We start from the raw sequence: 14176 nt of genomic DNA, 5'->3' as shown, positions 1-14176 counted from the left end.
TGTGAGTGAGTGAGACAGAGGGAGGGGTGGGGGAAGTGTGGTCGGCTGCGGTCTGAACTTACAAGACAGCATGCTGACACACTCTTAGCACCCCAAAAACCAACTCTCTCTCCCCCCACATACACACAACACACTCCCTGTCACACTCCACCCCCCTCCCATTTGAAAAGCACGTTGCAGCCACTTGAATGCTGTGATAGCTACCACAATGAACTGCTCTCTGTGGTGTTGCAAGAGCTGCTAATGTGGCCATGCCAGTGCGCTTGAATCTGACAGTGCGAACACACAGCAGCATTTTCCCTGATACAGTCTCCGAAGGCTGGTTTAACTCCCAGCGCTCTACATCTCCAAGTGTAGCCATGTCCAAAGTGTATGCACTATTTCAGAAGTATCTACCAGTATACGTCATAAGAAAAGTGTGTTTGAAAGACTGCTATAAGGAAGGTGAGTTTTGATGCCATTCTTTGTCAACTTGGACTCCTGAGGCCATTTTGGAAGCTGTATTTTTATATCACTTGTAGATGATGTCATTTCCATTGTCACATAAGGATATGTTTAACTAGTCCCAGTCTCTTCACTGCAGGATTGATTCCTAAAATTAATTTCTAGATATTCTAGATTTCATAATCTTAACTGATGGCAATTCCAACAATTTTTCCAGTTTCAGCTTTTCCTTAATGTTATCCTAAATTTTCCCCTACTGCAGTATATTTCCATAATTTCTTGCTCAGTCCTATATGCCTAAGGAGAAAATATATTCTCTTTATACAGTATAAAGTTCTGTCTCTTCTCAAGGACTTTTCTTCAGACTAAATACACTCAACTCTGAGTCTTTCCTCAAATAGCAGATTTTAGTCAAAGTTTATCTTTCACTTGTCACTGAACTCTAATTTGTATGTCTTCTCTGAAACGTGGTACCCAACACTGAACAATGCAGCCTAGTTAAGGCGTAACCAGTTCAGACAAGAGAAAATTAATTACCTTTGTATTTAGATTTACACCTTTAGTCAAATATGGCATTCACAGGGCAGATCCTCAACTGATGTAAAATGTCATAGCTCCACTGAAGTCAATGGAGCTATGATGATTTACATCAGCTGAAGATCTGCCCCAGCTTCTTTAGCAACCTCATTGCACTGTTGATTGTTTTTCCATTTATACTCATGATCACCACAAATTAATTTTTTTAATCACCTCCTAATGAGTTATCCTGATTTGTTTTTACAAACATATAGCAGTTTGTTTTTACACAAACAGTTTTTGATTGGTCCTTAATGAATTTCATTACTCAATTCAGCCGATTTTGCCACGTTTCTAGTTTCAGAATGCATTTTTCTCCAATTCTCTGAATTAGTGATATTAAATACTTGGATTGCTGATTGTATCTAGATAACCTTCAGGACTGGTTCAGATTCTCCACAATCTATGCATTCATTTTAAAAAAAATAAATTTGTAGCCCTTAGTGTTATGAAAACGTTCAAAAATACGGCTGAATGTAGCATGGTCTTTGATAATGTGAAACAAGTTCACAGGATTTGTCAGTTGCTCTCATTCATCCAAACAAAATGTGAACTCGAAAGCTTAGTTGTGATACTTCGAGAAACAGATTTTTTAAAAGTAACTGTATAAAGTAGTTCTATAACTGAAAACAAAAATGGCTAAACAAAGGGCAAAAATAGCAGTGGTAATAAAAGTGATTTGCATCATTTTCCCCCTCTCACTCATTGATGCTTTATGGCAGATTACTAAAAGAAAGTTTAGTTATTTCCTCAAGGCCATATTTTACATTTTTTTTGCAGAAATCTATGCTGTTATCAGTGGGAGATCCAGTGTGGACTGAAGGCAGTATACAATCCTATCTTTGTAGCTTAGGCCAACGATTAAAAACTGATTTACTTCTCTTTATTTTGAGCTCTACAAATATAAAAATCATTCAATTCTCTGTTATCCACGAAGTTGGCAACCAAATCCTTAATCTCCTCTGAGCACTTTACATACATAGGTAGTTCTCAGCAACCTACCTACTTATAAAGTGAGTACAATCTAATTTTTAAGCAAATGTACAAGAGTCAGCACTTAAAAATACACCCTCATGAATAAATAAATGTATCAACTAAAAAGATATGAAATATGGTGACTTCACCTCCTCCAATAATTTCACTTACCTCTTAATTCTGCTATCATGTGTTTCTAAGAAATGTCTCTGTACTTCATGTTTAGAATGATGATCCACAGCTAACGCAATATCAGCAGTGATGAGTCCCAAATTAACAGACCCAGCTTCCAGCCAGTACGCCCTCCGCAGTATTGCAGGTTGAAGACCAACTCTGCAGGTATTCACCTGCTCAATGTACTGTCTCATCTGAAAGTCTTGGATAGCAGCACTTATACCCTCTCCAACAAACTGGTTGTGGAGGTTACAGTTTGCAACACGTACAGCACCCATCTGAAAATATTATTAAAAAAGAATATCTTTAACTATTCAGATTAAACTACAAAAGCATCATTTAAAAATTGCAGGACCCCATAATGCAGTCCCAGAAAGATACAACTCAGTATATTATTTAAAGAATTATTTAAAGCAAGGCTGATCTATTGGTCAGGAATTACATTTAGCCACACACGTGAAATCAATATCCTTTGTGGCCTTAGACAGATCACTAAATCTCTCTACCTCAGGTTCCATTTGTAAAAAGATGATAAAATGTACCCTTCTAATGAATGTTATGATTCATGTCTGAGAGCATTGGCCTGCTAAACCCAGGGTTGTGAGGTCAATCCTTGAGGGGGCCATTTAGGGATCTGGTGCAAAAATTGGGGATTGGTCCTGCTTTGAGCAGGGGGTTGGACTAGATGACCTCCTGAGGCCCCTGCCAACCCCGATATTCTATGATTCTAAGGTAGAGGTGTTATGAATTTCCTAAGTATAACCTAAAACAGCGGTTCTCAAACTTTTTTTTGCTGGGATATCTTTTGAAATATTTCAGGCTGTGACAACCTCCCCCCAGAAGTGATGACCCCTTCCATACCATGTCAGCATTACTTCTGCGCTGCTGCTGGTGGTGGCGCTGCCTTCAGAGTTGGGCATCTGGAGAGTGGCAGTTGCTGGTGTAGCATGGTATGGTATTGCCACCTTACTTCTGCATAGCTGCTGGCAGCGGCGCTGCCTTCAGAGCTGGGCTCCCAGCCAGCAGCTGCCGCTTTCCGACCATCCAGTACCGAAGGCTATGCAGAAGTAAGGGTGGCAATACCGTGATCCCTCCTACAAGAGGCTTGCTAACCCCCTTTGGATTAGTACCCCCAGTCTGGGAAATGCTGACCTAAAAATCAAGGAATTTGCAAACTGTGTGTTTAGAATAGCAATTTGAGTACAAGCTGAGTATGAAAATCCTCATTTGCTATTACATAGCCTTCAGAAAGAATGGTTATTAGATATCTATTTTGAATACAACAGTATTTTACTTTATGAAGCACTTATACACTAATTGATGACAAAACTTTGTGGATAGAGCAACAAACTTGCATAGTTGAGTCCAACCCTAAAACCTCTGTAGCCCATAGAGGTAGCTCAGCCTTTTATTTTACTTAGCAGTAACACAAGGAACCTACAGGCCTGTATCCTGTAAGACATTATTTATGCTAACTTGCTTAAGACAAAGTAGGCCTATGACCCTTACATACTTTAGGGTAGCTGTCGGACCATTTTATGTAAGTATATGAGCACATGCAGTGATGACACTGGAGATATCCCTAATACTATTTGACTGCTAATTGTTTATATGGTTTGGATCTTTCTTGTCCTCACTAATTGTTTTAATAAAAGCGGCTAAGACTTTGCTTTGCCCTCAGTATGAATGTTTTGCCATATACTCCAGGGTTCTCTACAAGATATTGAACTTGTTAGTTTTTGAGTCAGTTTTAATTCTGTGGAGCCTGATTCTGGGACTAGGACCCTATATCCCCCCAGCTCATTAAATTAGTATCAATTGGCAATCAATATAATTATTAACCATTAAAAAGAATCAAGCTACACCCTTTAATGCCAACTGGTTGCAGGAATATCCTGGTCCTGGTACTTACATTTGGTTTACCAAAGAGCGTGTCATGTAACACCTTAAATGAAAGCCAGGATCATGCTGGTCATTAATATTGTTGTGAAATGTATGGACAGATATTATGTATAATGAAAATATGTTTCTAAAGTCTGTATCAAGGCAGGGTTGACAAACGGGTTTCTGCCAGACAAAGGATATATGTTCGCCTGTCTCTTGGTTCACATGTAAATTGAGCATTGGGAGCCAACATAACAGAAGCCCTATTTACATATGAAATCAACAGAGGAATGTCAGCAGAGCGACAGGGCACTGGGGAATAAACCTCATGGGTCTGTCCTATCTCTAGGAGGGAGAATGAATTTCGAGGAACATAAGGAGAAGGAAAAAACACACCTCTTTATCTTACACCTAGGAAAATATTTGGGCAGTGCGACTACATTCATGAAAACAGGATCACAACCAGCCCTTGCTGAAATGCTGCAGAGCACATTTGGGGTGAGATAAATGACTTAGACAGAAGGTTAACTTGTAAATTAAATTTAATCCCTAGAAAGCATGTTATACTTTTGTGTTATATGTGACCTGTTCCTATTATCCTTACTTACCATCTCTTAAATCTGCATCTTTGATGCTATATATTTATAGTGAAAACAATAATAAGTTTATCTCATATGTATTAAGTGCTGATCCTGAATTGAATTGAGTAAGCTGATGTGTACACTGTCTCCTTGCAGGCAGCAGACCTGGTATTTCTGTGAGTGTTCAGCGTGCACAGAAGGGGCTGGACAAGGGAATGTTTCAATGGACTCAGGTACACCCATGTTTAACCTGCAAGGTCAAATAAGGGCCGACATAGCCACCTAAACAATCTCCTTTGGGTTAACAGACTGGAGGCGTCATGGAGCTGACCCTCAGTTAAGCACAAGCAAGTCTCTCTCTCATATTGGAGGCCGGGACACCTCAAGAACTGACACACTGAGTGCTCAGATGCAGAACCTCAACTCTGCCACCACTATGTATTACAATACAGTCTTTACATAATCATACACTATTTCTCTGACTAGGCATAAGTCTAGCAGTTCTGCAGAAATGCACAGGAGGGAGCCCCTCTCCTCCACAAAACAACATTGGCTGAAGTCCTTGCTTTGTATCCTGTAAGCACCTAACTTCTGCATCAGATCCAGGCCTAGCCATCTAATCAGGCCAGTGCAAAGCTAATTCAGCTGCAAATGCTCACCAATCTTTCCTTAGATGCTCAGTTTAACAAGATTAGTTATAACACTTACTGTACATGTTCAAAACCCAATTTTCAAACTCTCAAACTGAGAAAATAAAAATAAATTTCCTTCAGAATATGGCTACTACAAAAATCTATGATACCAACTTTCAAAATCACACTTTTCAATTTTTAAGACTGAAATATTTTTATTCTTCACATATTTTGCGGAAGAGGGAAGATTGGAAAAAATACTGAAAATAGGACTAACATACTTTTGAAAATTTGACCTATGGTCTATTACATTAGAAGTCTGCATTGTGTTGCCAGCTCTAGCACAAATTTATTATGGGACACTGTAAATGGACTTATGGTAAAACTTTCAAAATTGCCTAAGAGACTTCGGAGCCTAAAAAGTCACTTTTGAAACTGGGACTTAGGCAGGTTAAAATGTTCAAGCCTCCAACGACTATTTTTTTCATGAAATACCAAATTCTTAAATATATTTTTAATCTTCTAATTTTCAAAATAAGTACTACTGCAGAACAAACATTCCAGACAATAAATTCAGTTATTTAGTCTGTGTAAAATATAGGAAGTGCTTTCTCATTTGGCAGAGAGAAAAAGAAAAGGAATATCGCAATTATCACAGAAAGGAGGGGCAAAAATATTTTCACCTTTATGTTGGTGGCACAGCCATGCTCTACAATATACAGATCTGCTCCATCTACTGCAAGGCGTGTCATAGTGTACTTTAAATCGTCAGATGCTGGACATGGCCCAGGAACACAGTTCATCTGGAGGAGATATTTAAACAAAGCACTCAATTTTGTTAGAGTTTTAATTTCATATTAACAAGTTTTTCCTTATCATACTTCAATTTCTCACTTAACAGAGAACAAATTAGACCAAAAAGAATGGATTATTTGCCCTACAGTAAATGATTCTTTGAGATGTGTTGTCCGCATGGGATTCCACTCTTGGTGCAAATGTACCCCGTGCACATGAGATTGGATTCTTTTGATCAGCAGTGTCCAAGGGCCCTGCCTGCACCTTAGATGTCCTTGTACCCATTTCAGCTGAGGGCATAAATGGTGGAGCGGGACCATCCATCCATCAGTTCCCTCACCAATACAGGATCCCAGTTTAAGACTCTTTAATGACAGGAGAGGAGGGCAGACCATGGAATCTATGTGAACAACATATCTCCAAGTGGCACCTTAGAGACTAACAAATTCATTTGAGCATAAGCTTTCGTGAGCTACAGCTCACTTCATCGGATGCATCCCATGAAGTGAGCTGTAGCTCACGAAAGCTTATGCTCAAATAAATTGGTTCGTCTCTAAGTTGCCACAAGTACTCCTTTTCTTTTTGCGAATACAGACTAACATGGCTGCTACTCTGAAACGTATCTCCAAGTTAGACTCAGACTTTAAAGTCAGAAGGGACCGTCATGATCATCTAGTCTGACCTCCTGTCCTTACCGTGGGGTAAGTATTCTTTATTCAATTGACAGTCCACATGGATTCCACTCTTGGTAACACCCAATTGTTGGTTTGCTTGGAAGTACGCAGCAGTTGTCCTATTTAAACAATGACTGCAGGCCAGTCCTATCAGACTGTGCGTGGGATGTGGAAGCCTATACCAAAAAGAGTAGTGTCTTCTAAAGGTGTGGACCGAGCTCCACATCAGTGCCCTACAAGTTTCAGAAATAGGGACATTTTTCAAACAGAATCAGTTCTAATATGATTAGGTGGATATAATCTGGCTAATTTATAACATGTCCTTATATTTTCAAAGACCCTCTTAGATAATCTCTGAGAGGATATTGCCTGACCCTTAAGCCTATCAGCAAAGGCTACAAACAGTCTAGGTGTGTTCCTGAATGTTTTCTTCCTCTTAAGGTATATGTCAATGCCTTAATACATCAAGTGTATTCAACTTCCCCTGGGTCTGAATGAGGTTTAGGCAAGAAACTGGGACCTGAAAAAACTGGTTCAAATAGAAACACTTTTGGGAAGGAACTTGGGATGAGGCCTGAGAGCTATCCTGTCCTTACAAAACATTGTATAAGGGGGACTCAGCATGCGGGCCTGCATCTCCTCTACCCTTTGAGCTGACATAATGCCCACTAAAAAAGCAGTCTTCATAGGTAAGTGATAAAGGAGACAAATTACAAAGGGGTTAAAAGAGGGACCCATCAACTCTGCTTATTACTAAATTGAGGTCCCAAAAGGGAGGGGGTTACTGAAATGGGGGTAAAATATGAATAAGGCCTTTAAGAAATTTATCCACTGTAGGGTGGGAGAATACTGTGTGGCTCTGGATAGGAGGAGATGTACAGATACTGCTGCTACATGGACCCCTAGGGAGCTGTTTCAGAGCTAGCAAATAGTCTAATACTGCTAAAATGGGTGATGTCAGGGGAGACAGCTAGTGCTGAAATGCCCAAATAGAAAATCTCTTCCATTTAGCTTTTTAAGTCAGGCTTTCCTGCTTTGCAGAATCGTGTGAATCTCAGCTGCAAAACTTCTTTCAGTGGACGTGTCAGCCAGCCAGCATGCTGGCAGTCAGATGTACCAAAGCTCCATTCAGGTGTAGGATCTAACCCATGCGAGAATATGTTGGGCCGGGCTGATAGCGTGATGAGAGGATCATCAGATCTGAATACCAGAACTGCTGTTCAATCATCAGTCCTATGTTTGCCTCAGTTTTCTCAGAACCCCTAATATTCCTGGGGATCAGCACAATGACAGATAAGTCCCAATGACCCAGGAATGAGAAAAGCATCTGTTATCAAGCCTAGGCTCAAACTCCCTCTTCAGAGACTTCTTGTTGAGGTCTGTGGCAATCAGGCCTATTTCAAGGAATCCCAACTTGCGAAAGATGTTCTGCAGGACTGAGTCTTTGACAGACCAGACCACTCTCAGTTGTCTGAGAGCTGCCCATCGAGTTGATTTGCCAAGGTGTTCTGAAGGCTGGGAAGGTGCAGAGCCACTAGTGTAATCTGATTCAGAATACACCAACTCCAGAGTACCATGTCCTCCTGACAGAGTGGAGACTATCTTACTCCCCCTTGTCTGACATAAGGCATAACTGTGGTGTGGTCTGCCAGCACCTGAATACGGGATATCTGGAGTCGTGGTAGGAATGCATTGCATGCCAGGTGGACGGCTCAGAGTTTCAGGATGAGCTTCCTGAGGGGCCCAGAGTTTAAAGTTGATTTAGAACAGCCCCTCCTCCCTGGGTAGAGGCATTCATCACCACTGTCTTGATAGAGGTGCAGAAAAAAAACTACTCCTTTGAACACCTGAACTTGGGTCTTTCCACCAGCTTAATGAGGAAAGGACTTCATGTGGGATCAGAACCAACATGTCCACCGGATGTCTGCTGAGTGGATACACGAATTTCAAACACCCTTGCAGGACGTGTAAACAAAGTCTGAAACTCCATCACAGAGGTGTATGAGGTCAGAAGTCTGAGGCATGCCCTTAGGGATGTTTTGGAGTGAGTTTGATGTCAGTTGATGAAGTCCACTATTGTTTGGACTATTTCCCATGGAAGATAACCTCTCATGGACCTGGAATCTAATACTCCTACTCATTGAGAGAAGAGGAGATTGCAGCCAGGATAAGTTCTTCTTCCACATTACTTTCGTTATCCTGCTTTCTAGGATCCAATGCTGCACTAACTGACCTGGCTATGTTGGTTTATATGGACTCTTGGGGGAGGGTGGATGTAAAATTAGAAGGAGCCAAAAGATGCAGGCTTACTTGAACACAGCTGCACCTCCCATCAGAGCCATGGCAGATAAGGATATGGGGTGGGGGGATAAAATCAGGAGAGTACTAGGAAGAATGTTTCCTATGTGACCTAGGAAATTTTCTGTTGTCCTTTACACATCCTCTACAGAGTCTCTTCCTGATGCCCACTGCACTACCCAAGGAGAATGTGTACAAGAGGAATAACTACTATGCCCTGATGGAGTTAAAAAAAGGAGTGGCCGTTCTGTCAGGAATGCCCTGGATCTGTTGTGTCCTCCCTAACTGGGTAGAGGGTGAAGTTGGTAACAGAGGTGCCTCTACCGCTGTACTGACAGCTCAGTACCTGGTGACCTAGTTATCACCACCCTCAAGCTCTCAAGGAAAGGAGATTCCAAAACTGGGCCCAGAGATAAATCATTCAAGTACCATACATGACCTGATTCCCACCACACTAGGTACTGATGCACTGGGCACCAAGAAACATGATTCCAAGGTTGCCTGTACAGAAGTGCCAGGTACCAAGGCACTGAGGGCTGAAAGTTCAGTACTGAAAGATTGCTGTTCACATATTTAGTGGGTACCATCAACATTCTTTTAATTAGTACCAAGGTACCAGAGGGGCCCTTCTTAGGCCACTGTCTCTCTTTGTTGAATGCAAGATGGCTCAGATTTCGGAGACTTGTGCCTTGAATCACCAAAGAGGGTGACCTATGATTTTGCTGTACTCTGGAGCAGCTCCTTCCTACCCTATCAGAGTTCAAAGCCAGAATAGAGACAAATGACTGAGGCCTCTTGGTCAATATAACCAGAAATCTCAAGGTAAAATCTCTATTCACGGAAGCACTCATGAAGAGAAGAACAGACTAGAAGACTAAAATCTAAATGCATTCTTCTCTTTGGAGTCCAAGGAGGCATGTACAGGAGTACTCCAGGAGGAACAATTTTAGATGGTCTTTTCTAGTTTTTGAGTCAACTTAGAGCAGGAGTGACATATGGTACCTATGCACTCTCCTAGAAAACACAGGTACCTAGAGTGCTCATCAGTTGTCACTGAAGCGTCACACTAGGGGCAAGATTTAAACCCAAGAGATGTCGTTTCTGCCATTTTGCTGGAGTCCCTCTACAAGGGGGCAGAGATTAATAGCCTGGGTGTAATAGCCTGAAAACAGGAACCTGAGTAAAATAAGGAATTTGTATGTTTGTGTGTGTTGCCAACAGGCAACACAATTAACTACTCACTACACCGTGCACAGAGAATTAGGGGGACACTAAACATGTTCTATCTTGCTGTCGTGGCCGGTAAGAAGAAATTGAGAGACTGTTGATCCCGCCTCACCCTTTAAGCCATGGAGTGGAGATGAGTGAGGACATCCAGGGTGCAGAAATGGCCACAACAGACACTGCTGCCAAAATAATCTGATTTTATGCACCTGGGGTGTGTGTGCACCTAGAAGAGATTCCATGTGGATTGTCACTCAAAGAAGCATAATTATTTCCTTTACCAAATTATGGCTAACTAAAATATCTGCATGCTCCAAACCACATGTATAGCTTTGTTCTACTTTTGGATACTTTATATTCAAATACTATTGCAATATACTACTGCAAATATACCAACTTGTAGGCTCGAAATTGATGAAGCTTTACCTTAGATTCACAAAATCGACGATCAATTCCATGCTGACACATTATTACAGATTTTGGCCTTTCCAGTTCAAACTCTCGACACATTACATGAAACACAAACATCTGTCCCCATTCCAGCAGACATGCTAGCTGTAAGCAAATAGCAACAGGATCACAATACAGTAAGTATTCAAAATAAATTATCAGAGTTCAGAGAAAGAACATTAGCAAAGCTTGAGAACGAAAGAAACCATGAGGAGCTTTATTCCTGCTGCTAGATAATCTACTTGCAATTAGCCATTATTGTAATTTTTCTGATTTGACATAGTTTGTAAGTTTCTGCAATTGTTCTTTCATGAATGGCAAAGTGTACTCAAAAATCAAAACTCATCTATTTGAAACCAATCTATTTTAGCCACTTCTAAAGCAATTGACCCTCTTTAGGGAAACATCTTTGTTTTTATGTAATTGAATGCTCATTTTTCAAAATTTACCTGGGGCTTGTCTACATCATGGGGTAACGCACTCAGCAGAGATGTGGTTTTTAAAGATCTCTAATATGTTGTGCATTAATTAACCCATATAGGTGCTGCTGGTGGCACACTAAGGGTTCCCTAATATACTTTAACATACTACTCCAAATACCCTAGGTTTTAGTGATATCAAACTGCCACTCGTACGACTCATCAAAATGGGACACTTGAGCTGGCTACCCCAGACAGTTTGGAAGTAGAGGCAGAGGACCCACATCTCTGAAATTTATTATCATGAGATTTAGTGTGAACCTGGCCTCTTTCACAGCATGATGTAAAATGTACCCCCCCCCCTTTTTTTAAATAAGATTTTCATAAACTGCAATTCCCTGGCAATTCGTCTACTTGCCACCTTTTTCTGTCTCCTGTCATTAATGCTTGTTCAGTGCTACACAAAGTAACAATATACATGCTCCTATTTGCAGGGAAATGTTGCATGCCATCTAAAGTGCATTTAAATATTATGGTTAGGGATATCCTTTTAATATAAGTAACAATATTTACTTGCAAGAATATTCAGTACAAATCAGGACAATTTCAGGACATTAAGACAGATGGCTCCTACACTTGAAATTTCAAGCAGTGCTCGTCTGTACGCTCAGTTGTCTTTCTGCCTTCACACACACCCCTGGACCATAGTTCAATTCTAGATTTTAAATGGAGATTCTCTCTCCCCATTTTGGAGTTTCAAACTGAATTTCCAAATCCTTTAATTTCAAGTTACTTTAGCCACAAATGAATCTCAGCTGGACTGAGCCTATGTACACTGGGTCCCTTCAAAAAAGGCCACATTACACTGGCTTTGCAACAAAGGAATGTGTATACACAGCTAAAGCCTTGTACTAAGTATGTTACCTAGCATTTCTAGAACATACCTGTGGTGCTGTAACCTTAGCTGTAAGGCAGCCAGCCTGCACATCGATCAGCCATGCATATTCTAAAGTATCACTTCCCACAGGCAGACCTTCTGCTGAAAACATAGCATGAGCTCGTAGCTGCAGACCTGACAGGCTGATATGGCCCTCTCTAAGTAGTTCATCCACAGAGGGTCGCTGTTGAGGAGAAGTCAATTACAGACAACTATTCTCAAAGAATGACTACACAGGGCTTTGTATTTTTTAATTATCAAAAGATACTTTTCTGACATTAATCCTGACCTATAAAATCCCACTGTTCTCCATACAATGAAAAATAAAAAATAATAAAATAGAACTTCAGCTAACATCTAGAAGTAAAATAAGGAAGAGTTTATATCATGTCACGTGCAATGGGCCATACGATAATATGCAAATCTTAAAGAGATAAATAAAAGACAAAACAAGTGTGAGTGTAGATTCGTTTTGGGAAATCGGTTATCCTTTATGTTAACTGGCTCACATTCTCCACCCCAGACCACCCAAAGTGTTGGAACCCACGTTGCTTATGGTGGGTTAATATATATGTGGTTAATGGATAATACATAAGTTGACTTTCCCTCAAAAAGCAGCAGTGGTTCCTGTTTGGGCACCAGTTACAAGAGGACTATACAGCAGTTGTATGGATCACCGCTAGGTGGGCCAGTTGCCTTCTTTATTTACGCCGGGGACTTCTCAGGTTCTGCACCAGGGAAAAAAAAACCTCGAAGCCACGCCGGTTTCCAAAATTATATATCTTACTTACTGAATTAAATAACTAAGCAAAACCTTAAAATACATATAAATAAAACCAAATTAGAATAAAGTGGGTGAAAATAAAATATAATTGATGTAATCATCAGATTGATTAAACCACTTCAAAACAACAATTCCTTATAGGCTTTATATAATATTTTGGTAAAGCAATGGTCTTGTTTAAGTATCAGCCCCCCAAATGACAGGGCATTATCAATCTCAGTGCCAACTGATATATTTATGTTACAGCCACACGCAGGGAAAGTCAGAACACTCCCAAGTTGAAGCTGATGTTGACACGACAGCTCTGATGCCAATTAAGGCACTCTGTTCAATTTTCAGCTAGTTAGGTGTAATGGCTTTTGGGACACCCAGGACTGTCAGTCACCCTGTTACCCCACCTCCAGAGTGAGCAAAGTCTTCCCTATGCCTAGCTGGGTGTCAGATCCCTGACACCGCTAGCCTTACAGCCACTCAAGCACTCTCCTCTGAGCTATGCCAGCCCTGTCTTTGCCTTGCAGGTTAACAACAGATTAGTGGTTTTCAACATGCAGCCAGTCAAGACAGAGATGTGGTGCATGTGACATCCTCAGGGCTATATAGGTAGTATTGGATGCGGCCTACAATGATAAATAGGTTGAGAACCACTGCAATAGATGCATCCCAGTCTGAGTCCCTTTGAAGCAGTCCCCTGTGATTTCTAGCCCCTGACTCTCGTTATCCACAGAAATCCCAGATCCTCTACACCCAAAGATGCAGTGCACCCCAGTTACCTTAAAGCATCATTATTGTTATTACTGTGTGAAACAAACAACACATATAGGAACAAAATTAGAAAGGCCAAGGCACAAAACACGATTAAACTAGCTAGAGACAAAGGTAACCAAAAAAACATTCTACAAATACATTAGAAGCAAGAGGAAGACCAAGGACAAGGTAGACCCATTACTCAATTGGGGGTTAGGGGGGGGGGGACAATAACAGAAAATGTGGAAGTGGCAGAAGTGCTAAATGTCTTTTTTGTTTCAGTTTTCACCAAAAAAGTTAGTAGCGATTGGACATCTATCATAGTGAATGCCAATGAAAATGAGGTAGGATCAGAGGCTAAAATAGGGAAAGATCAAGTTAAAAATCACTTAGACATATTAGATGTCTTCGAGTCACCAGGGCCTAATGAAATACATCCTAGAATACTCAAGGAGCTGACCAAGGAGATATCTGAGCCATTAGTGATTATCTTCAAAAACTCATGGAAGACTAGAGATTACAGAGGACCGGAAATGGCAAACAGAGTGCCAATCTATAAAAAGGGAAATAAAGACAACCCAAGGA

At 40.7% G+C, this 14176-nt stretch overlaps 1 protein-coding gene across 12 annotated transcripts in view; it reads right to left on the bottom strand.

Moving 5' to 3' along the window:
* BLTP1 (bridge-like lipid transfer protein family member 1) overlaps positions 1 to 14176 on the bottom strand; it is a 244333-nt gene that overhangs the window by 130474 nt on the left and 99683 nt on the right. For all 12 annotated transcript variants that reach the window (XM_075127633.1, XM_048847184.2, XM_075127624.1 and 9 more), the window contains 4 exons: positions 12071 to 12247; positions 10684 to 10812; positions 5950 to 6069; positions 2167 to 2447 (listed from right to left, as the gene is read on the bottom strand). In XM_075127633.1, coding sequence (XP_074983734.1) covers positions 2167 to 2447; positions 5950 to 6069; positions 10684 to 10812; positions 12071 to 12247 — 707 coding nt within the window. The remainder of the gene's footprint in view (positions 1 to 2166; positions 2448 to 5949; positions 6070 to 10683; positions 10813 to 12070; positions 12248 to 14176) is intronic.

This window comes from Caretta caretta, chromosome 4, assembly GCF_965140235.1.
Source record: "Caretta caretta isolate rCarCar2 chromosome 4, rCarCar1.hap1, whole genome shotgun sequence".
NCBI classification, from domain to species: domain Eukaryota; kingdom Metazoa; phylum Chordata; order Testudines; family Cheloniidae; genus Caretta; species Caretta caretta.
This window is presented reverse-complemented; position numbering and strand designations above follow the sequence as displayed.